Source organism: Chionomys nivalis, chromosome 14 (genome assembly GCF_950005125.1).
Source record: "Chionomys nivalis chromosome 14, mChiNiv1.1, whole genome shotgun sequence".
Taxonomy (NCBI): domain Eukaryota; kingdom Metazoa; phylum Chordata; class Mammalia; order Rodentia; family Cricetidae; genus Chionomys; species Chionomys nivalis.
In genome coordinates this window covers 70,988,071-71,011,938 of record NC_080099.1, presented here as the reverse complement: position 1 = coordinate 71,011,938, position 23,868 = coordinate 70,988,071, and the positions used below count along the sequence as shown (strand labels likewise).

The window sequence follows — 23,868 nt, the reverse complement described above, 5'->3', positions numbered from 1 at the left end:
TATACTTTTAAAATGTGCTCAGCAATTAAATACACTGACTGTTCTTTCAGAGGACCTGGGTTTGATTCCCAGCACCCGCATGGTGTCTTACAACCATCTGTAACTTCAGCTCCAGAACTGACATCCTGGGACACCAGGCACATGTGTGGTAAATGGACATACATGCAGATTAAACGTTCGTACACCAATAATTAAAATTTATGCCCTGACAATGCTGAAACACGCATGGGCAGCCCATATATGGTGGAAACATGCGTGGGCAGCCCATACATGGTGGCTCTGTTGAACTTGTCCTTATAAAAATATTCTTTAAAAGGAAGTTTGCCAAATAGTACCTGGCTTGTCCTCCAAATCATAGGAGTATCTAAGAAGCTCTGGGATGCTCACCCACACTGGAGCCCACACTGCACGCTACCATGGTTACGGGAACTGTGTACTTTCTCTGCTGTACTTCAGTAGCTCTGGAACAGCACAGTCTGGTGAGGCGCTCTTGAAATCTGAGGTGAAACTAGGCTTGTGCTGTGTGTTACTCGGAGTTGGCTGGATCATAGCTCCCTTTCCTCAGGACCTCTCAGTTCATTCTTCAGGTACTCCCCACAAGGAGTCTATCCGAGTTGGCATTGCAGAGAAGAGTAAATTTGTCTCCCTCCTTAATGGAGGAAATAGAACTAAAATGGTATGAAGTTATCTGTCTTGAGATGAGAGAAGCTGATATGGTGCGCACACCCTTAATCCCTGAGAGACCCTGGGTGGCAGAGAGGAGGTTAGAAACTCATCACATCCCCTAGAACTGGATTGACAGCTATGGAGAACTCCCAACCCGGGGTACTGGGACCCTAATTTAGCTGAGCCGTCTCTCCAGCTTGTTTGCTTTGGTTTTTAGTTTAAGTGAAAAGAGGTCGTACCTCCTCCAAAATCCTACTTTCATACAGCACTGAGCCTACTGCCTCAGTTCTCACCGTTTGACCTCAGCACTTTTGTATTCCTGGAGCTATTGAGGTTCTGCCTACATAGGTTATACACACTAGAAACTAAAACTGACCACTCTATTGGCAAATAGTGTGTGTGTGTGTAAGAACATTTTTTCTTTTTATTAGTTTTTAAGTTAGATTGGGTGGTAGTGGTACACTCCTTTAATCCCAGCACTCAGGAGGCAGAGAGGTAAGAAGATCTCTGTGAGTTCGAAGCCAGTCTGGTCTATAGAGCAAGTTCCAGGACAACCAGGGCTACACATAGAAACCCTGTCTCAAAAAAAAAAGAAAAAAAAAAAAAAGACTTTTTCAAGTTTGAATACAAAGTACTGGGTTTTGTTATGGCTTGGCTTTTTTGAGTGTGTGTGTGTTTCATGACCCTCTGTTCTTTTCTGTACCCCTCCCTACTGTCCTTCTTCATCCTCATTCCTGCCCCTTGCTGCCTGGCCCCCTTCCTCCCCATAAATATCTGACCTTCTGTTTTCACATCATATGTATTCCATTGCCTTCTCTTTTTCAAAATAACTTTTTTCCCAAAGAAAAGATATAATAGTAACTTATCTGCTTCTTCAGTCAGTTATAATAGCACACATTATTCAAATTCTAGAAAGCTTCATCATGTATATGTGAAAGAATGGGGGATTTTTAAAAAATAAAGCAAACATATTTTCTTAGCATAGTTTGAAAAAAATTAATGCTTATTTTATCTTATATGTCTGAGTATTTTGTTTGCATACTACATGTTTGCCTGCCAGAAGACGGAAAGACCCTGGAGCTAGGGTTACAGCCATCATGTGGGCGCTGTGCAAGCACTCTCTTAGCCCCTCCGCCATCTCTCTAGCCCTGATGTTGTTTTACCTTACAGGCCACTGAAAGGGTGATGGGGCTCCTGAACCATTTGGAAATTATTGTTCAAACCACTAGTTAGCACTCAATAAATTCTGATTATTATCATTATTATACAATTTTTGTGGCTACAGAGCACTACACAAATACTAATGGTTAGAAGTATATGTAGGCTCTGACTTCAAATGTATTTTGTTCACTTTACTGAAGGATACTGAAGAAGACATTCAGATGAAACAAAAGAAGCAATGATTTTTACATAGATAAAGGGTAACATCCCAGAAATGAGTTCTTGAGATAAGTGACACAGACCTTGCTTTAGAAAATTGGTTCGTATCGTAGAACTTTCATTTTGTTTCTCCAGGAGTCTTTTCCTCCCCTAGGGGACTAGGCCTTAGAGGGAACAGTGGTTAAATATTTATTCTGTAGTTGCTGAAAGAGCTGATCTATGGTTGTAGGAGCCCAACTGTGTTGTCTGAGTTTTCTGTCCAACCTGGTTCCCATAATCATTAAGTCCCAAAGAAATCACACAGAGGTCTACATTAACTATAAACTGATTGGCCCATTAGCTCAGGCTTCTTATCAATTCTTATAACTTATATTAGCCCATTATTTTTGTCTATGCTAGTCACATGATTCGGTACCTTTTTCAGCGAGGCAGTCACATCTTGCTTCTTCTGTGGCAGGCTCACAACTGCAGAAAGAGCTTCCTTCTTCCCAGAATACTCCTGTCTCATTGACCCACCTCTTCTTCCTGTCTGGTTGCCCCACCTATACTTCCTGCTTGGCTACTGGCCAATTAGCATTTATTTAAAATATAATTGACAGAATATAGACATTTGTCCCACACCACAGCTGTAAGTGAAAGGTGTGTTCTCATTGTTCAGCAGGCTAGGCTTTATAACTTACAGGGAAATTGAGGCTGGATCTAAAACATTTATTACTATTGAACTGTGAGATCTTCTGAAGGAGCTGACATGGGCCTTGATGGTAAAGACCAAAATCACAAGCAATGTAACAAGTAACTTGCAATAGATTTTTTTTCTTTAAATATTTCTTTTCTTTTCTTTTTTAAAGTGTGTGTGTGTGTGCATGCACATGCATATGTACCGTGTGCTGCCGTGTGTATGACACAGCATACATGTGGAGGTCTGAGGATCTTTTATCATGTGGTTCCATGTGATAGCAACCAACTTTACCCACTGAGCCATCTTGCCAGCTAGATTTAAGAATACATTTCAGGGGCTGGAGAGATGGCTCAGAGGGTAAGAGCACTGGTTGCTCTTCCAGAGGTCCCGAGTTCGATTCCCAGCAACCACATGGTGGCTCACAACCATCTGTAATGAGATCTGGTGCCTTCCTTGCCAGCAGTACATTGTATGCTTAATAAATAAATCTTTAAAAAAAAAAAAGAATACATTTCATACAGTTCACATAACTATATGAATATAGTTTATATTTGCCAGACATCAATTTAAATTTTTTTGATTATTTCTATTTTATGTATATGAGTATTTTACCTGCATGAATGTATGTGCAGTGCCCATGGAGGCCAGAAGAGGGCCTCAGGTTCCATGGGTGTGGAGCTACAGATGGCTATGAGCCACCTTGTGAGTACTAGGAAACAAACCCAGGTCCTCTGCAAGAGCAACCGGTACTCTTAACAGCGAAGCCATCTCTCTAGCCCCACACCTGTAATTTTAGGATATAAACATCTAACACAATTTTTTACTTCCTCTTTTTCTTTGGGATGTGCTGGTACAGACCATGGGGAATTCATATGCTGGGCAACTGAAATCGGCTAGATTTGAGGAAGCTCTACACAACTCCATAGAGGCCTCGCTCAGATGCAGTAGTGTCGTGCCGCGGCCAATCTTCTCCCAGCTCTACTTGGACCCAGATCAACACCCTTTCTCATCTGCAGGCAAGTTCTCAATTGCATGCATTTCTAGACCCCTTTCAAAGAAGCAGGAATTCCAAATCCTGCTAATCTTACACTCCCCAAAAATAACTTTCTAAATTTCTCTTATAATCTTTTCTCCATAAACATCCTTCTTAAAAATTAAATTTGCATTGATTTCTTTGCTTACCCAGATGTCAAACCCAAGGTGGAAGACCTAGATAAAGATCTAGTACACCGCTACACTCAAAATGGCAGCCTGGATTTTTCTAACAACATAGCAATTAATGAAATGGAAGATGATGAAGATGAAGAAGAAATGTCTGACTCAAACAGCCCACCAATTCCCTATTCACAAAAGCCAGCCCCAGAAGGATCTTGCACTACCGATGGTAGGTTTGCACCTCTGAATTCTTTCAGATTTGTGTTGTAATTTCATCTGGCCTGTTTGGATACCAGTCACTGTTGGAAGGAATGAGTGGCTATATCCTGATGCATTTAACTAATTACTCTTTATCAGTCAGATATCAGGGTAATAGATCAGAGAAGGAGTGGAGAAGTGACCAGTGACCTATCTCTGTCATTCCTCCATCCAAAGGAGATGAAACCCTCTCTAAGCCCCGCCCTACTACTTCCTGTCTCTCTATCTTTATTTAGTCCTTATGGTTAATTTTGGTCAGCTAGTACCTAGCACTGCCCTCTGATTCAAAGCATGCAACCAAAATATCACACAATCTCCTCGCCCCTATGGACTCTTGAAAGCTCACAACAGTTGTCTACAGGAAATAGCCCCTCTTGTAAATGAGGAGAGTAAGGATCACAGTTGAACTAAAGATCCGTGCAGGTGCAAGTTCAGGCAAAGGTCAAGGCTTCTCCAGTACACTAAGAGTTTACTCTCCCATGAGTTTTTATTAAAAAAATGTTTCGGCTTTCTCCTCCTTTTAGTTCACTTCCAAGATAGTAATAGTTATTCTAGATGCCCTGACTCTATATCTACCTGGAATATTTTTATTACATTTATTTATGTCTCGTGTGTGTTACATATTGTATGGGTGCTTTTGAACCATGGTAACCACATGGATCAAAGGACAACTTGCAGGAATAGGCTCTCTCCTTCCACCCTGGGGATGCTAGGGATCAAACTCAGATGTCATGCTTGCGGACAGGCACCTTTGGCTACCTAGTCATCTCACTGGTCCTACAGCTATACTCACTGAGTGCTGAGGTAAAATATAAATCCTTTATAAATATTATAAATGTAAAATCTGGTTACACAGTATAAAATGTAAGTAATTTGATTCTCTCTTTCTCTCCCCCCCATCCTTCCCTTACCCCCTCAGTTTTTTGAGACTGGGTCTCATTATGTAGTGTGGGCTGGCCTGGAATTCAGTATATAGAACATACTGGCACCAACTCACAGAGATTTATTTACCTGCCTCTGCCTCCCAAGTGATACGGTTAAAGGTGTGCACCACACCAGGGGATGATCTCATTCTGTTTGTGCAGGTCAGCTTTATATCCCACCACACTTTTAACCACATTTTAAATAAGGAAACCATGGTTTCTAATGCTTTTATTGTTCTGTGGTTTCAGTGATATCCCAACTTAAAGTCTGCCTTCTTCCCCTTACCTAGTGGCTGTGTTCTGATCACCCACCTAATTAGTATATGGAGTGTGGTTTTATATTCCAGCTGACTGATAATAGCCTGCGTGGTGTCAGAGCATGAAAACCTTGAGGAGACAGGGAGGGGAGAAATAAGAAGGTTCCAGATCTCAGTACAGTTTTCTGACAAAGCTTGGAGAACAAGTTATTTGATATAAATTAAAGCCTTATCCAGATGAAGCCAGAAAAATAGTTGGCCTTGTTTGGAAATGTATTTTCTTTTGATCTCCTACTTCCCTGAGAATCTAACAACCCATAGAGGACTCCAGCTCCTCTAGCTAGAGGGAGGGAAAAGAGACCTAAAGAATTCTCCTGTGGTTCACAAGTATCCCTCGAAGAGGTATCCATTGTTTTCTTCATATTAGGCCTGCCCACAACACATCACTTCTATGGGTTTGCTTTCACATACGGTTGACCCTTTTGCTCAGACTTAATATGATGCACAGTGTTTACTCATGACTGGTGTGCCATATGCCTTTAAACCCATGGGGATGTGGACAGTGAAGCTGTGCGTTGCTGTTTAGTTGATTCGTATTCTTGTTACGTTTTCTTCAACTAAGATCCTCCAGTAACAAATAACATTGAACAGTGCTTAAAATGATGGTGCCTCATTGAGAATCTAATTACATGTGATAATTTGATATGGGATGTTCTTCTGTATACATGTTGTTTTTATTGGTTAATGAATAAAGCTGCTTCGGCCTATGGCAGGGCAGAATATAGTCAGGCTGGAAGAGATATAGAGAGAGAGTATGCAGAGTCAAAGAGATGCCAGGTACCTGCCAAAGGAGAAAGATGTCACAACTTTCCGGTAAGTCACAGCCTCGTGGCAATACACAGATTAATAGAAGTGGGTTAATTTAAGATACAAGAGCTAGGTAGGAATACGTCTAAGATATTGGCCAAGCAGTGTTACAATTAATACAATTTCTGTGTGATTGTTCAGGTCTGGACAGCAGAAATGAAAGAGCAGTCTCCATTTACAATAACTAATTAGAACTAGAGTGTGGGGAGGAGGTTTTCCCTGTTCTTCTGGACCTGGAGTATGTTTGCAGTTCGGTAGTGATGTTATTTATAGCCAGGTATTTTGGAAAGGTATTTTGCAGGTAATAAATTATAAACTTGACGTCCTAACAATAATACACCTTTAATTCCAACACTTGGGAGGCAGAGGGGTGGATCTCTGTGAGTTTGAGGACAGCTTGACATATATCATGTCATGTATTCTAGGATAGTCACAGCTACATAGTGTCTCAAAGAAAACAAACAACAACAGTGAGAACCCCATGAAGTCAGGATGCGTTCTCCGTATTTGTCAGGATCTCACTCTAACCCAAGCTGACCTTTAACTCACGCCATAGCTACAGAACTTGGAGTGATCCTTTTACCTCAGCCTCAGCCCCAAAGGGCAATGGTGATTTTAAGGTAAAGGCAGGCAGTTTTTCTGAGAATAAAGAACTGTCCCCACCAAAGCAAAAGATTCAGATCCAACACATGCTGAAGACACTCATTCTGTACCCAAATTCCTACATCAACTACTTCCGGTTCTTATAACTACTGTTATTGCTCTTGTCCCCTGCTTAACTCTCCCATTTAAAATAAAAAGATGTTTATAACCTGGTACTTTATATTTCACATAATGTTATCAATTCTGCTCGCTTGGCAATCGTTCTAAAAATCTTCCTGCTCAAAAGGAAAGCAGCCCTGAAGATGTGCTTACACAAGCAGCACTGAGACCCAGGACACAGAATGACTGTGGCCTTGTTTGAGAACACCACCTTCCAGTCCCGGTCCTCTGTTTGCCTAAGGCTTGGGGAACTCTAATGCTATTTTTAGAGGCAATTTAGATAAGCAGGTACTTAACACCTGAGAGGTTGCCATTCATAGGGAAATTTTACTTGCTAATTTCTTATGTAAATTATTGAACTAGAGCAGGTTCCTACCCTGCTGGGAAGCAGTTGATTGTCTGTGCAGGTGAAGAGCAGCCAGATTTGGGGCCTCTGAGAGCTGCTTCATTACTTCAGTTGGGTGCTGCTGTGTCAGTAAATGTCCCTTTCCCCTTTCTATTTACTCTGGTGCCTTCAAGTTGGAGATAATTGGAGAATGCAAATCCCTTTCTATGAAGTGAAACCCTGGCTATTAAGAAAATGCAGATGAAGTTTATATAGAAGGGTTCTCTGTTATCACCACCGCCATTTTAATTAAAATCATTTGTCTCAAAAGAGCGTTGGTGGGAGAGCAGCCTTTCTTATTGCTCCCAGATAAGTCACTCCCTGAGCAGGTTTGCAAAGCAAGTTGTCCACCCCTGAAGGCAACCATCTTCCCTCCCTGTGTGCGCAGCAGCCTGGAGCCTTCCAGAGGTGCTCTGAGGCGGTCTAGTGGTCTCTGAGGAATGGTCATATTAGCCTTTCAGAGTTATCTGCCTGCCATGAGGGGTCCTGGGATTTGTTGGTCCGAAATCCAGTCACATGTCATGGATTCTGTAGGCACAGTTTATTTTCAGTTAAAAAAAAAAATAGACATTGCTCTTAACATAATATTTTTTTTCTTTCTTTGGGGATCTCTGATCTATAATGAGTTTAATTAGCTGTGCTAACCCCTGACAATGAGAATTTGGGGAAATATTCAGGAAATGTTTACAGTCAAACACCAGGTCCTTGGCAGGGGAACTTCAGAATCTTTAGGCTAACTACAAACTGAATTAAGTAACTTTTCTCTAATTCTGTAGCGTCTTTGGCCATAAACTGATTCCCTCCTGACCCAGTGCTCAGTGTAGCTTTGTCTTTCCCCTCTGTTCTTTCTTTTTAATTAAATTGCCTGAGGCTGTGTTGTCAAGTAGCTTGAAGAAAAGTATTTCAAGAGTACTTTTTAGGAGCACCTTTATGTTTGTAGAAAGTGAAGCCTCAAGTTCTATTTCTGCACATAGGCAGTTTCTTCCGTGACCGGCGTAGCACAAGAAGCACATGTGTTCTAGTGAGTGAGTTATTGCTCAGATATTTGTATGAGCTTTAACAAGCCTATGGTTTGCTTTGGCTCCTTGCTTTTATCCAATGTCCTTTTCTGAGCCAGGGTCCTATCAAAAAATTATACAGGTTTAGCTTATCTTTTTAGGTTCCTCTTAGCTGTGACATTTTCATAGGTTTTATTCCTGGGTTTGATGGCCCTGGCAATTTTAGAATATTAATCAAAGATCTTGTAAAAAAATTTCTTTATTCAAAGAGTTTGGTCTTTTTTCTGATGACTCAGAGATTAGATGAAGATCCCAGAGGTAAAATTTATGTATACATAACTGGGGGCAAAGAACCAACATATGTTTATTTGAAGTTTTTACCTCATTGATATCCATTTCTTCTCTACCTTTTTAAATTTGTTCAGATATTTATGTCTAACCTTGTCGATATTTATTTTCTGGTTTGTGTTATACACAAGACTGCCGAGTATTATTTAAAGAGTCCTCGTTTCAGACGTGGAAGCTCTTTTCATTGGTTCTTGCATCCTTTTCACAGACCATCCTCCACATTTTATCTTTTCATTGTCTCAGGTACCAATGTTTTTAACCAAGAAGACTAGAAAGTATGCTTCTTAAAGAGTCCATTTATTGTTTAATGATTATTATTTTTGACCTCTATCCTCCCACCCTCAATGGGAATCCCCAAGTCTGCCATACTAAAAACTGTTCATGCTTCTTCGTTTCAATGAGTTACATAGTTTCCATTGTGCCCCCCAAATGACTCTGAAATAATAATTCTTTCATTTAAAAAATACCATACTTTCTGTGGACACTCTCCACGTTGTGCTGGTGTGGGAGGTCCTTCTGGCTGTGTGTTGCTTGTATTGGTTAACGAATAAAGAAACTGCCTTGGCCTGATAGGGCAGAACTTAGGCGGAGAGGACTGGACTGAATGCTGGGAGGAAGAAGGGCGGAGTCAGGGAGATGCCACGGATCCGCTGCCAGAGTAAGACATGCTGCTGAAACTTAGCCGATAAGCCACTGCCACGTGGCCACGTGGCGATACGCAGATTAATAGAAATGGGTTAAACTAAGATGTAAGAGTTAGCCAATAAGAAGTTAGAGCTAATGGGCCAAGCAGTGTTTTAATTAATACAGTTTCTGTGTGGTTATTTTGGGGCTGAGCTAGCAGGGCCGCGGGGACAACAAGCAGCCTCCTACCAACATTGTGCCTTCTCAACTCTGTTTAGTCAGGAGCTGAAGCAGTGGTCTCCCTCACCCACCTTTGCCATGAGAGGAGTCTCATCACAGGAGTCACTCTCTGGACGGGGGAGATGCTTCTGTCAGTGGAGACAGAGCTGTTCAGATTCTCAGCACCCACAGTAAGAGTGAGATTTAGTTGGGTACACATTTCCATTTAGTGAATCCAGGTTCTGTGAGAGACCCTGTCTTAGAAGGATAGGGTGGAGATTAGAATTGAAGAAGACACCTGACACAGACCTTTGGCCTACTGAGGGGGATGCAGCGGGAGAGGAAGAGAAGAAAAAAGAAACATTATATTCTTTTTTTTTTTTAAAGATTTATTTATTTATTATGTATACAACTTTCTGCCTCCATGTATACCCACACACCAGAGGAGGGCGCCAGATCTCATTACAGATGGTTTGGAGCCACCACGTGGTTGCTGGGAATTGAACTCAGGACCTCTGGAAGAGCGGACGGTGCTCTTAACCATTGAGCCATCTCTCCAGCTCCCGAAACATTATATTCTAAACATAGAACATTTTGTGATTTGTAAAAACTTTCCAGACTGACAAACTCTTAGTTCTCAACATCCTCAGCCTCCTGAGTAGCTGGCATGAAAGTTGGGTGCCAGCACTCATAGCTAAAACCTTGTATTTTAAGGATTCATCAGTGAATATGAGATAGGTAGATAATGCCATAGTCATAGTTGACAAGGGAAGTTATATCAAATGCTCCACAGAATTTAGCTTAAAACAGGCACAGTGAAAACAAGTGATAAGATTGACAGAAAAACAAGCAAGGAAGAGGCTCTAGTGTGGTGTCCTGGGTTATACTGGAGTTGAGGGAAGCATAGACAAGTCAGAAGTGCTTGTTGGTTTTGGTTGTTGTTGGTTTTTATGATCTATTTAATTTTTGTTGACATGTATATGTTTGTGTGTGTGTGTGTGTGTCCCCACATGAGTACTGCTGCCCAAAGAGGCCAGAAGAAGGCATCAGATTCCTCCAGGAACTGGCATGTAGGTACTGGCATCCAAACTGGGGTCCTCTATAAGAGCAACAAGTGCCCTTAACAATGGAGTCACCTCTTCAGCCAACCTTTTTCTGGGATCTGGTGGTGCTGTTGTTGATTTTGGTTTTGGTTTTCCTTTTTTATTTGGTTGTGATATCGATTCTCACTCTCTACCCCAGGCTGGTCTTGAAATTCAAGGTCTTGCAGACTTAGTATTCAGAGTTATAGAATTTTTGGCATGTGCCTTTATGGCCAGAGAGAGGTGTGGAGATTGGAGTTAGAGATCAGGTTGTTGGTTTATGGCTGTTTGGCCTTGGACATTTGGTTAACCTTCCTGAACCTTTCTCTCATTTGCACACTGGGAGATTAGAATTTTTAGTGTCCCCCATTCTTTACGAGTCACAAATATCTTTTAGTAAGACACTTTTGAGGCCTGGTGGTGGTGGCACATGCCTTTAATCCAAGCACTTGGGAGGCAGAGGTAGATGGATCTCTGTGAGTTCAAGGCCAGCCTGTTCTACAGAGCTAGTTCCAGAACAGGCCCAAAGCTACAGAGAAACCCTATCTTGAAAAAAATCAAAAGAAAAAAAAATACACTTTTGAACTCCTCAAGCATTTTGAAATAATTCCGTCATTGCATGGCATATGATAGAAATTTTAGCTCTAAGTAGAAAACATTTATTGGAGACTGACCAGTATAGTAACATATTCTTTGATATTTATACTATACAACAACTGTCTACAGTTTATAATTTAATAGTTGTAGTTTAATTAGCTTTAAGTTGGATGAATAAAAAATTGTGTTGTTGAAAATTCAAAAATAAAAGATTATACTTTGTTTTAGGAGAGACAAATAGATTTAAATGTTTTCAGCATTTAAAAAACAATCTAAACTCTACTCTTCCACTCCTCTCCCATTCTGACTGTAGAACCAGGACTTGCATACTAGGCAAGCACTCTCCCATCGAACTATATTCCTGGCTACCAAAACTACATTTGATGCCAAAGTTATGGAATTTCTATGATTGGAGATTAAAGGAATATAAAAATTTATTTCCACAATTTTTGTATTTTTGCTCTATGTGATAAAATTTAGGCTGAATCGTAATTACTATTTTTTAATCTTTATAACATTAATTTTTAGTGCTTGTGAGGCAAAGACAGGTGGATCTCTGTGAGCTCAAGGCCAGCCTGATCCATGTAGCAAGTTCTAGGCCAGTCAGAGCTACATAGTGAGCTTCAAATAAAAGAAAGCAAACATTAATTTTTTGATGTCTAAAATCATATTGGTGCATTTATATAATCTCACTGATTTCTGTATGTGTGTGTGTGTGTTTATGTATATCGGTGTGTCTGCATGTTTGTGTGTGTGTCTATGTGTTACTAGGAATTGAACTAGAACCTTGCACATGTTAGGTACTACTACTAAAGTACATTCTTAGTTCTAATTTTGTAATTTTAAAATCATAGCTGTCTTTATTCTTGAACTTCATATATATATATACAATGATATACAATTGTGTCCACTTTCCCATCTCCCTTTTCCAATTTTCCCAAAGTGTCCCACTCCCAACTTCATGTCTTTTTTTTCTCTGGCAACCCACTTCATCCAGTTAGTGCTTTACGTATGTGCATTGCATGGAGCCGCACACTGGAGCATGGGAAACCTACCAACGAGAACACACTCCCAAAAGACAGACGCTCCCTCTCCCAGCAGCCGTCAGCTGCCGGTGGCTCCTTATGAAGGGAGATACCTGAATGAGTAAGGGCAAGAAATTCAGCTTCATATACCCAGTGAGCACATTTGGATGAATTAGCAAAACTACCTTCCTGTGTTTGCCTGAGTTTCCCAGCTTTCATAGCTTCCATGTACCTGCTGTGGCACATGCACACCCCCCACATCACACACACATACAATAATAATAATAAACTTTAAAAAATAAATTTCACATATAATTCCTAAGTGTCTTAGACTATCTTTTTTAATCCCTGAATTTATAAGAGCTACTTGCTAAGCAACAATGTAATGGTGACCTTAAGGTTAGGTTTGGTTCTTTTAAGATTTATTTTGTTTTTAAAATGTGTGTTTGCATGTTAATATGTGCACATGAGGTCACAGAGGCCAGAATAGAGTGTTGGATCCCTGGAGCTGGAGCCACAGACAGTTGGGAGTCACACAGCATGGGTGCTGGGAACCAAACTGTGATCCTCTGCAAGAGCAGCAAGTACTCCCAACTGCAAGCCATCCCTCCAACCCCAACTTCAAGGTTTTACCACATAATGTTCTAACCACATTGCAGTAATTTTGCAAATGGATACAGGCTGTGTTTGCCATCTCCGTCCAATATAGAGTCACAGTTGAAGAGACTCACTTCTCCAGCCTTAGTGACAAAGGCAGCTCCTAGAGATAGTTCAATTAATAGCCAGTCATAAATTTCTCATCAATGATTAATCCATGCTGGTTAGTTATCAAGGTACTTGATGTCCCAACTCTTGAAGCAAGTCATACTTAAGAGTAAGGATGCCACTTCCTATGGAAATTGTGTTCTAACTTTATCAGCATCTAATAATCTCTTTGGCGAGCAATCTTGATACTCCTTTCAATACTTTCAAGTGCTTCCTAGATCAGTATTCTATAATTTAAAAAATTTTTGTTTTATTTTAAATTGTATATGCTTTATATCTGTGTGAGATATATGTGCTTGAGACCAGAAGATGGTGTCAAATCCTCTGGAGCTGGAGTTACAGGTGATTGTAAGCCAGTCCTATGTCAGGCCAGGAAATGAACTCAGCAGCAAGCACTTTTAACCAACTCATCTCTCCAGCCCCAAGTATTTTCTAATTTGATGAAAAAGTCTATTCCTGCCCCCAAGTGGATCATAGCCATGTACCCCATTCTTAGGTTGCCTTTTGCCAGATTGAAGTGTGTCCTGAAACATGATTAATAAAAACTCAGAGACAGATATTGAGGTTCAACTAGAAAAGGACTCAACCTCAGTCCAAAAATAGTGATCCTGCCTCCAAGAAACCTTAGAATAAAACTGAGACTGAGAGCTGTCTCCTCCCTTCTTACAATCCCTCTCTATTCTGGGATCAAGGGTGTGCACCACTACTGCCTGATTTCTATGGTAAACTAGTGTGGCTACTAGGATTAAAAGTGTGTGTCACCACTGCCTGGTCTGTAAGGCTGACCAGTGTGGCTGTTTCACTTTTCTGATCTTCAGGCATGCTTTATTTATTAACATACAAATGAAATGACACTATAGTGTCCTTCATTTTATATATGTGAACTCTTACATTTTAAATTAACCCATTTCTATTAATCTATATGCTTCCCTGAGATTCATTTACCTCATGTATGTGCTTCCCATCCTGCTCACTCTATGGCTCATGGTATCTTCTCTGACTCCATCCTTCTTCCCAGCATTCTGTCTGCCCTAAAAAGGGCCTAGTCATTGGCCAATCAGCTTTTTATCAGCAATGAGTGTAATACATATTTACAGTGTACAAAGACTGTTCCCCAGCACACCACCAATGACATCATTGTTAATTCCTAACTTCCAAGCCTTTGAACCCTGTCACCTAATGGCAGTAGAAGTTCGAAACAGATTTTTTTAGAGGGTCCTATGTGTCCATTGGATCCAAAAAAGTTTGTAAACTGAATAGGTAACATGCCTCATGGATATTAATAATTTTTTGATAAACAAATGACATTTTGAGTAACAAAATGCAATTGTCAAGGAAGTTATTTTTGGTATCACATCATGAATGCTAGATATTCATTAACATTAAAGGGGATCTGTAAGTGTGAAGTGGTTGAGCAACATTATTTGATCACTGTGGGCTTTTGTTGTTTTTCCTAATTCTATTATACCTGCTTTTAACTTCTGATGATTCAAAACATGTTAGATTGGTATGCACCTAGGACTATACAATGTTTTGATGAGTTTTGTGGTTTTTCTTTTTCATATACTAACTGATGGCATCCAACTATTTGTTGACTTGTGGTTAAAATCATGATCTGAATTACTGCTCATAGGTCACACAATTATTCACAGCTGTGTTATGGTAATGGGGATAGTGTTCTCCCAGGTCTGTGTGTGTCAGTCAGGTATTTATCTGCCACTTTCCATGGGTTTCTGAAATAGCATTTCTCAACCTCCTGCTGCAAGTGGCAGAACCCCAATGAAACAAGCTTAGACAACACAAAGAAATTGTTGGAAGCTAAAGATGACAGGTCCAAACCCTGGAAAATGCAAACACAGATGGGCTTCAGAATCCAGTCACTGTCACCCCACCTGCTCAGCTTCCTGTCTCTGCCAAGAGACTTCTCACGCACGTCAAGAAACAAGAAAGGTGACAGAGATCAAACTGGGTCATGCCTCCTCACCCCCAGCTCCATGTTGAAAATTCCTATACAAAATCTTTGAATGGCACGATTTTATCAGATGCCTACATCTGGACCAACCAACTGTGGCTAGAAAGGTGGGTTATTTAGGTAGCTTGTCTAGAGTGGTGTTCAGAGTCTGGCCAGCTCTGGAAATGTTCACCTAGGACGCCTACGATAGGAGCGTAGCTGTCCTCTGTGGTGCATCTGGAATTACTACTCACTATCACATTTCTAATTAGCACATGTATGTTCATTTGCTTGTTTTTTGGTTTTTGTTGTTGTTGTTGTTTTGTTTTGTTTTTGAGATAAGGTTTCTCTGTGCAGCCCTGGCTGTCCTTGCTCTATTGACCAAGTTGACCTCAAACTCACAGAGATCCACTTGCCTCTGCCTCCTGAGTACTGGGATTAAAGGGTGCCCCACTACCGCCTGGCTGAGTGAGTTCTTAAAGGAAAATGTTCCGTTCAATTCTGTATCTTTAGGCCTATGAAGCATGTTTCTAAATTGTGCACTAATGAGTGAATGTAATAGTCCATCACAAAGGGATTACACAAGGACTTGTCACGTCTTGGCTTCTCTAGAAAACCGTATGTTCTGAGTTCTAACTGACCACTTCCCTGATGAGTCACCAAGCTCTCAGCTTCAGTCTCTGCTGCTGTGACATGGGAGCTCCTTGTTTAGTGACTGTGGTTGTCCAGTTGAAGTGACTTCATATTGAAAACAAAGACACTTGGCTAGGGAGATGGACCGTTGGTAACGCAGCTTTGCTCTGAGCATCAGGACCTGCACTCAGATCCCAAACCTGTAACTCCCGTGTATTAGTTAACTCAATTCGGGAAATAACCAGGCCAGCTTAAAGATAAACAATTATATTTTTACATATTATAAGGGGAAACTCACGCCACAAGAATGGGAAGTCCAAGTTCTGCTGTGTCACACGGGAATCACCCAGAGAGAGCGAGCACCTGGTTTGTCCCAGATTTTCTTCCTGGGCTCCAGGTAGCCATGCCTTAACTAGGTTCCACTTCTTAAAGATGATTGGTTAACAAAGCTTCCCCCATCACCGAATTCTGCTGGGGTTTAGTAAGAGAATACATATAGACCCCTGGAACTAATAACCACCACCGTATCCAGACTGATGGGTTCCAGATCCAATGAGAGACTCTCAAAATAAGGTAGAGTATAATTGAGGAAGACAATTGACAGTTGAGCCTCTGCAGGCTCCTCAACACATACATTCACACTCACATGTAAGTACACCACACGCGCGCGCATACACACACACACACACACACACACATGCGCGCAGAGAAAGACAGAAAGAGAGAATGTAAAACCTTACTATGTGCATATAACATTTATACATGCTTCCCAGGGTTAGCTATATATTTATGATTGCCTTACTTGTGGGCCAGAAAACATGAGTTGTCATCTTAATGGAACCAGAGAGGAGAGGTTAGATCAGTCTTCTTGTGGGGGTCCATAGGTGTTGAGTCCTTAGAAGTGATTCCCATAGATAACTCTGCCTTCCCGATGGGGATAAGGAGAGTACCTTCCCTAAAATTCTACTGTGTTCTTCTATTTCCAGGCTTTTGTCAAGCAGGAAAGGATTTGCGTTTGGTGTCACTGTGTATGGAGCAAATTGACATCCCAGCAGGATTCCTCCTGGTGGGGGCCAAGTCTCCCAATCTTCCTGAACATATCCTAGTTTGTGCTGTGGATAAGCGATTTCTACCAGATGACCATGGAAAAAATGCACTTTTAGGTGAGTGTTTAATGTCTGTAACACTCTTTCGAGGAGAAGGGAGTTGAAATACATGTTAATTGAAAATTATCAGAGAATTTTATATGTATGTCCCTGAATTTAGTTAGAGTTTAAGTGGTTTAGTTTCAAACAGGAAATATTTTTCTCTCATTAACTTAAATATATTTTACATTTTTATTATCAAAAATTAGACATGCAAAATTTTTGAGAAAATTAAAAAGCGACATACAATTTATCAGAATTTAATTTTTAGGTGTGAGAGTAGAGTGTTTGTTTAGCAAGTGTAATGATCTCAGTTCATCATTAGTCATGTAAAAATTTGCATTTATTAAATAAAGTGAAATTTATTCTGTATAGTAACTGATCTGAACCGAATGTCAATTCTCAATTGTTTGTGAATTATTTGCAAATTTTCAATACTACCTAATGCCTCATAGATATGATTAGTTTGAATGTAAAATATCCCCAACAGGCTGAAGACTAGAGAGTGGCATAATAATCAGAATGTTCATATGACTATGAAATTGTCACTCAGTAAAGTTTATATCAAGATGTCACACACAGGCTCTTGTGTCTGGGCACTGGTTCCGACTAGGTAGTGCTATTCTCAGAGGCAGGTAACCTTTAGGAGGTGGAGCCTGGCTGGAGGGCTACTACAGCGTAATCAGGTGCCTCACACTGCTGATACTCCAGCCAGGAGCTGCTCCAGCCTCTTCCTTCCTTAAGACAAATTGCATTCCTTGAACCATGAGCATGAATGAACCATTCCTTTATGCTATTTCTGTATCAGTCTATCACAGTAACAAGAAAGGTAACTAATAGATGCTTCTCATTTTATCAGTTCACCTAAAATATCTCAAGATATATAAATGCCATGAAATATATAACAATATCTCAGAATTATTTTCTGGCTTAGATTCTTGGCTTTTTCACAACATCATAAGAAAAAGAGGGTGGGTGGGTTTGGTTTCTGTGGTTGTTTCTGTTATTGTCTTGTTCTGAGACAGTGTCCTGGCTAGTTTTATGTCAACTTGACACAAACTAGAGTCATCTGAAAGGAAGGAGCCTCAGTTGTGAAAATGTCCCCATAAGATCCAGGGATAGCGCATTTGCTTAATTAGTAATTGGTGAGGAGGGCCCAGGCCATTGGGGGTGGTGCCATCTCTGGGCTGGTGGTCCTGGGTTCTATAAAAAATGTAGGCTGAGCAAACCATGATGAACAAGCCAGTGAGCAGCTCCCCTCCATGGCCTCTGCATCAGCTCCTGCCTCTGAGATCCTGCCCTGTTTGAGTTCCTGTCCTGACTTCCTTCAGTGATGGACCATGATGTGAAAATATAAGCCAAATAAGCCCTTTCCTCCCCAACCTGCTTTGAGTCATGGTGTTCACTGCAGTAATAGTAACCCTAACTAAGACAGGACAGATCTCACAGTGCACACTTGGGTTGCCTGGAACTTGCATCAAGGTCTGCTTTGCCTCCATAGTGCTGGATTAAAGGTGTGCACCACCACACCTAGCTGGTTTTGAATTTGTTTTGCAATAAAAAGACAAGTATATAAGCTTTGATGTTATTTTGCTGCTGTTTTCCTAGAGGTTCTCAGAATTTCTTTTATTTAGATAGAATCATATCTTTAAAGTACAAATATAAGTAAAAGTAAGGGGACAAAGAATTAAGCTGTATTGTTTGTGGAGTTGATTTTTATTTTAGTTTTACACAATCATCTAAATATACAATACCAGAAAGCCTTGAAAAACATCAATATAGTATCTTAAGTCAGAAAGTAACCCTAAACATAATATATAGAGGTCCCTTCCCTCCCACACCCTTACTTCCTTCCTTTCTCTCTTTCTCTTCTTCTCTCTCTCTGTTTTTCTTTTTTCTTCCTTCCTTCCTTTCTTCCTTTCTTGACAAGATCTTATTGTGTGGCCCTGACTGGCTTGGAACTCACTATGTAGACCTTGAGTTCACAAGAAATCCACTTGCCTCTGCCTAGAACTATATGAAGGCTTCTTAAATTATAGTTCAGAGCCAAATATTGTTTAACATCTACTGGTCATTTTCATGTTTCATAAGTGTCAAGAATACATAATGGATACAGTTGCACACACCTATAATCCCAGCATCAGAGAGTAAAGCAGAAGGATCAAGAGTTCATGGTCACCCTGTGCTACATAATGAGACCTTGTCAAAAAAAAAATGAGGAGAGAGGCCCTAAGTTTGTTACTAGCACTGAACCAAAAATGGATTCATTTTCTCTTTAAATGAAATTTAGCACACAGTTTAGAACAGAAATCTAATGGTAAATCTTATTAATTGTAGTAAATTAACAAAGAAGATCCAAGCTCTCATTTGTTAATTTCTTCATTCAATAGTAGTTATTCAGACTGTACTGTGTAATGAAATTCAAGCTAAACTATGACATGGAGGGGAAATTATAAGGGATAGTCCTTTCATTCATGTACTAAAGACGCGTTGGTAATATAAAACAATTTGGGAAACATATGTAACATTTTAAAAACATGATAGTCTCTTGTAATGGAGCAGATGAGGTAATAGCTCTGACTCAAAACCCCAAAAAATGTCTCATAATCCATCGCTGGTTCTTCATGACTAGAGGAAACCTCATAATATAGAAAACCCTGTCAGATTTTGTATCTGTTGGTTGGATGGATGGACAAACACAAGGATGGAAGACTGGATGGTTGAATGGACAGATAGATGTACTATTACATATATGTATGTATGGATGTATGTATGTATGGATGTATGTATGTATGTATGGATGGATGGATGGGTAGTTGGAGGGTTGGATGGTTGGATGGGCAGCCTGTTTATAAATGCTTTGAATTATTAGTATTCTCCAGTGGAGATATTGTGAAATGTTCTTTTTATTCGTGTGGCCTTTCTCTCTTTATCCTTGTTAATATATGCTGATTATAACATATATGGTTAATACATATGGTTCAGGGGTTTGAAGATTGTGCCAGTTTGTCAGCGGTCTCCTTTTCAGTTATTGTAGACAGGTACCCGGTCTTTATACTGGATACAGGGATCCTTGTCTTCACCCTTTGTTCATCCTTTTGTATGACAGTATGTGTGTTCTCTTCTCATCAAATGTGAGTAAAGGAACTCGCTGTCTTACTGGTCCTTCCTTCTTTTGTGTATTAAAGGAGCTTTTTTGTACTAAATGGCTGATTTTTCGTAAAACAGTACATGGTTTCTTAACCTTCACATCTGCTCCAGACAGGCCATTGAGAGTCTTATTTTGTTTAAGGGATTGTTCAGACATTCAGTATAAAAGACTGAAGAAGCTCAGGTGAGTAGAGAGAAAAGGGGAATTCACAGAGCTGTGTTGAGCTCTCACAGGACCAGCGGTGTCCAGAAGCTCAGCTCTGCCTACGCGGCCTCTCCCTCCTCTCAACTTATCCTCCTCAAGCCAGAGTTCACGTGTAGTTGAAACCAACCACATACGGGCTCCAATTTACAAGCCTTTGCAAATCTAGGGCCCAGTACCATCTAGATAAAATTCTAGAAGAGAGATTCTAACTGTCCCATCGTGGACCAGATGCTTACTTGTCATGCACCCATAGGCTGTGGTCTCTGGGGACAAGATGCTGTGGTGAACCATGCAGAGAACCAATAGTAGGACCCACAAGCTCTTAAAAAACTTTTTTAGAATAATAACAACAAGTAATTAATGATTACATAATTTTTAAGTAATGAAAAACTAAGCAGTGATATTTTAAGTTAAAGTTACTGTTTATTCATTATATAACGTGACAGTTTCATAAGCTGTTTTCATTTAGGCATATCATAGTCTGGCATTCACCCCCAGCCCCCAGCAGGTTCTTAGAAAGGAACAGGCTGGGCTGTGGTAGTGGCTCAGGCCTTTAATCCCAGCACTTGGGAGGCAGAGGTCTGCGGATCTCTGTGAGTTTGAGGCCAGCCTGGTCTACAAGGCAAATTCCAGAACAGCTAGGACTGTTATACAGAGAAACCCTATCCTGAAAAAATGAAGGAAAAAAGAAAGGAAGAGACTGAAGAGCTTTAGCATAAAAATTTCTTTCTCTTTTTCCCCCCTTCCTTCCCCTCCCCTTCCCCCTCCTCCCTTTCTCCCTCCTTCTCCTCCTTCCTCCCTCCATTCTTCTTTTCCCTCCCTCCATCCCTCCTCCCTCCTCCCTCTCCCTTCCCTCCCTCCTCCTCCTTCCCCTTCCCAGTGCAGGACCTCTGACGCAGGGTCTTCTGCAGCTAGGCATTCTATCTCTGATCTTACTCCTCAGCCCCACCCAATTTTCCTGTCTTTATATACTATATAAATTCTGTCACATGATACTCTTTATTTAACCATTATTCTGTTATAGTAGCATTTAATTTATTCCCAGTCTCTTACTGTTAAAAATGATTCTACTGTTACTATAATTTGACTGTGAATTTCATGTTAAATAACAGCCTTGAAGCAATCTTAAATTACTTGATCCTTTTGAACATAAAATACCAGTTTACAAGCATTGGTTTTTTTGCAGTTATATCTGAAGAATTTAAAATAAAAAAGATGGAGCGCATGGTGGGGGGGGTACTAAAACCTTACCCTCATTTTCTTCCCTCTTCCGAAGTATTTCTGAATAGTTGAGACACTATTGGTTCATAGACTATGAATATTTTTATACTTTTTGCATTTAGAAGTAGTGCATCAGCGTACAAGGCCACTAGTAACCTTGACTTTCCCCATTTCAGGGTTTTCTGGAAATTGTATTGGTTGTGGAGAGAGGGGATTTCGATATTTCACGGAATTTTCCAACCACATTAACTTGAAGCTCACCACCCAGCCGAAGAAGCAGAAGCACTTGAAGTACTACCTAGTCAGGACCTCCCAGGGTGTGCTAGCAAAGGGGCCTCTCATCTGCTGGAAAGGTAATCAAATTCCAGGAGGGGGAGGGGAGGGTGGTGACTAGTGACCCTCACAGGGTTCAGAGTACAGGTGTGGGATAGGTAAACAGCTCAAGTTCAAAAGGCTGTTCTAAAATGGGAAGTCTTTGGGAGGTTGTTTGACTTATCCCTTGTTATAATTAACTGGAGCCTGTGAGTGTAGGAAAAAGCAAGTCTCTAAATTTGTCTTTAGAGAGGACTTGCAGCTCTGGGGTTGGGAAATAAAGCCCGGTGCCTTTTCATTTTCCTGAGTTCTTTGCTTTATTTCAGTTTGTCAGCAATTCTCACCAATCTACATTTTTTTCTATTTTTATTTTACCGAAAAAACAAACCTCAAATAAGCACTCCAGTCTTCTGGATGCCCGAGGAAGTGCATGGGTGGGTTGGCAGTTGTGTTTCTTTGGAATTAGCAGCAGGTTAGAGGCTGCTTGGTGGGAATCACATGGTTTTAGTCACTGTCCGAAAGCAGTTTCTTCTGACGCTGACAGCTGTTCGCTATCCTTCTTGCCTGCGTAAGCTTTGTGTCTGACTATGGAATAGCACGAATCTCAATTCCAGGAGCATATTTGTCTCTGAGTCCTCCACCACAATGACTCTCAGCTGCATCTGAGGAACATTGTGTGACACCACGGGAAAGAAATGATGTGGCCTGTTCCAAGCCACTGTCATCAGAGCTTCAATCTCACAACCACTGAACCTTAAGAATTTCATTCATAGTTCTTTATCTGGTAAAAGCTAAGGAATTTTCCTCTAGAAAGTCTTCTTGAATACCATAAACCCTAAAGACTAAAAACTTGATAAATATCATATCTCTATTTTTTTTAACATTTTTCCTTAGCTCTCCTTTTGCTTGTATAAATATGTTTAACTTCTTGGTGCTAAGAGAGTTTCTCTTCCTAGTGTTGTATCCCTTCGCTGTTCCAGAGACAAACTTCTGTGTTAGGCTTGTTGCTGAGCACCTTTGTCCTCTGAGCCACCTCACTGGCCTTTTTTCTTTTCTTTTCTTTTCTTTTCTTTTCTTTTCTTTTCTTTTCTTTCTTTTTTTTGACAGGGTTTTTCTGTGTAACTATCCTGGCTGTCCTGGTACTTGCTTTGTAGACCAGGCTGGCCTCAAACTCACTGAGATCCACCTGCCTTTGCCTCCTGAGTGCTGGGATTAAAGCGTGAGCCACTATTGCCTGACTCACTGCTCTGTCTTTTTTAAAGTAGGCTCATACCACAGTTTTTATTTTGGAACAGAAATTGTATTATTTACCTACACAAAAATCACATAATAGCGATATGCATATATACATGTAATACAATCCCTTTTAGAAGGTTGTAGTGTAGGGTGCTTCAGCCTTTGCATGTCTCATTCCCATGGGGACTTTCTTTAGAACTCTTATAACCCTGTCATACAACCATTTATGTCTTTAGTTCATGTGCTGTTCTTTGAGTCTAGTAATGGTAAATTTAGTTGGAACTTGAAGTCCAAGAGACTGCCACAGTGTTCATTGAATCAGCACACAGTACAATTAGAATCATACCAGAGCCCTGTTAAGAAAAAATTAAAAAAGGGAAGCTCTGCCGGCACAAAAAAAAGTCCAATTAGGTCAAATCAAACCAAATCAAAATGCCCATTGTTTTATTAAGTAAGGCGGTCTTGGGTGGCCGAGCACATGGCAGGGAAGACAGGACAGCAGGAAGCCCATGCAAACCCCAAACCACCATGTTTCTCCTCTGGGAACCCATTTAAATACCCTGTGGGAGTGGTCCTGACCTCAGGGGGAGGGGTCAGGATCTGGCATGCTGGGATTTGGAGTCCAGACCAAAACAACTCCCAGGCCAGGGAGTCCAGGATGGACACCAGGGGCTGGGGGCTACGCTCCCAACTTAACAAACCCCACTAATATCGGACAGTTAATGTAAATATTGCCACTACATTATCAATAATTTCTTACCTATTTCCTTAAATAAGTACTGAGAGTAATAATAATCTGCTTAATCCCAGCACTCAGGAGGCAGAGGTAGGCAGATCTCAGTAAGTTTGAGGCCCGCCTGGTTTACAGAACGAGTTTTAGGAAAGGCTCCAAGCTACAGAGAAACCCTATCTCAAAAAAACAAAATAAATAAATAATAGTAATAATAATTTGCTTCTAATTTTTATCTTTATCTATACAGTTTTTATTTCTCTGGTGTTTGAATATTCATTCAAATGGAAGCAGA

The 23,868-nt window shown here is 40.5% G+C and overlaps 1 protein-coding gene across 1 annotated transcript in view; it reads left to right on the top strand.

The window, feature by feature from the left end:
- The window catches only part of Greb1l (GREB1 like retinoic acid receptor coactivator), a 262,261-nt gene that overhangs the window by 132,469 nt on the left and 105,924 nt on the right, over nucleotides 1-23,868 (top strand). The window contains exons 3-6 of the mRNA XM_057789098.1: nucleotides 3,582-3,741; nucleotides 3,912-4,109; nucleotides 16,561-16,737; nucleotides 21,472-21,648. Coding sequence (XP_057645081.1) covers nucleotides 3,585-3,741; nucleotides 3,912-4,109; nucleotides 16,561-16,737; nucleotides 21,472-21,648 — 709 coding nt within the window. The 5' untranslated portion in view covers nucleotides 3,582-3,584. The remainder of the gene's footprint in view (nucleotides 1-3,581; nucleotides 3,742-3,911; nucleotides 4,110-16,560; nucleotides 16,738-21,471; nucleotides 21,649-23,868) is intronic.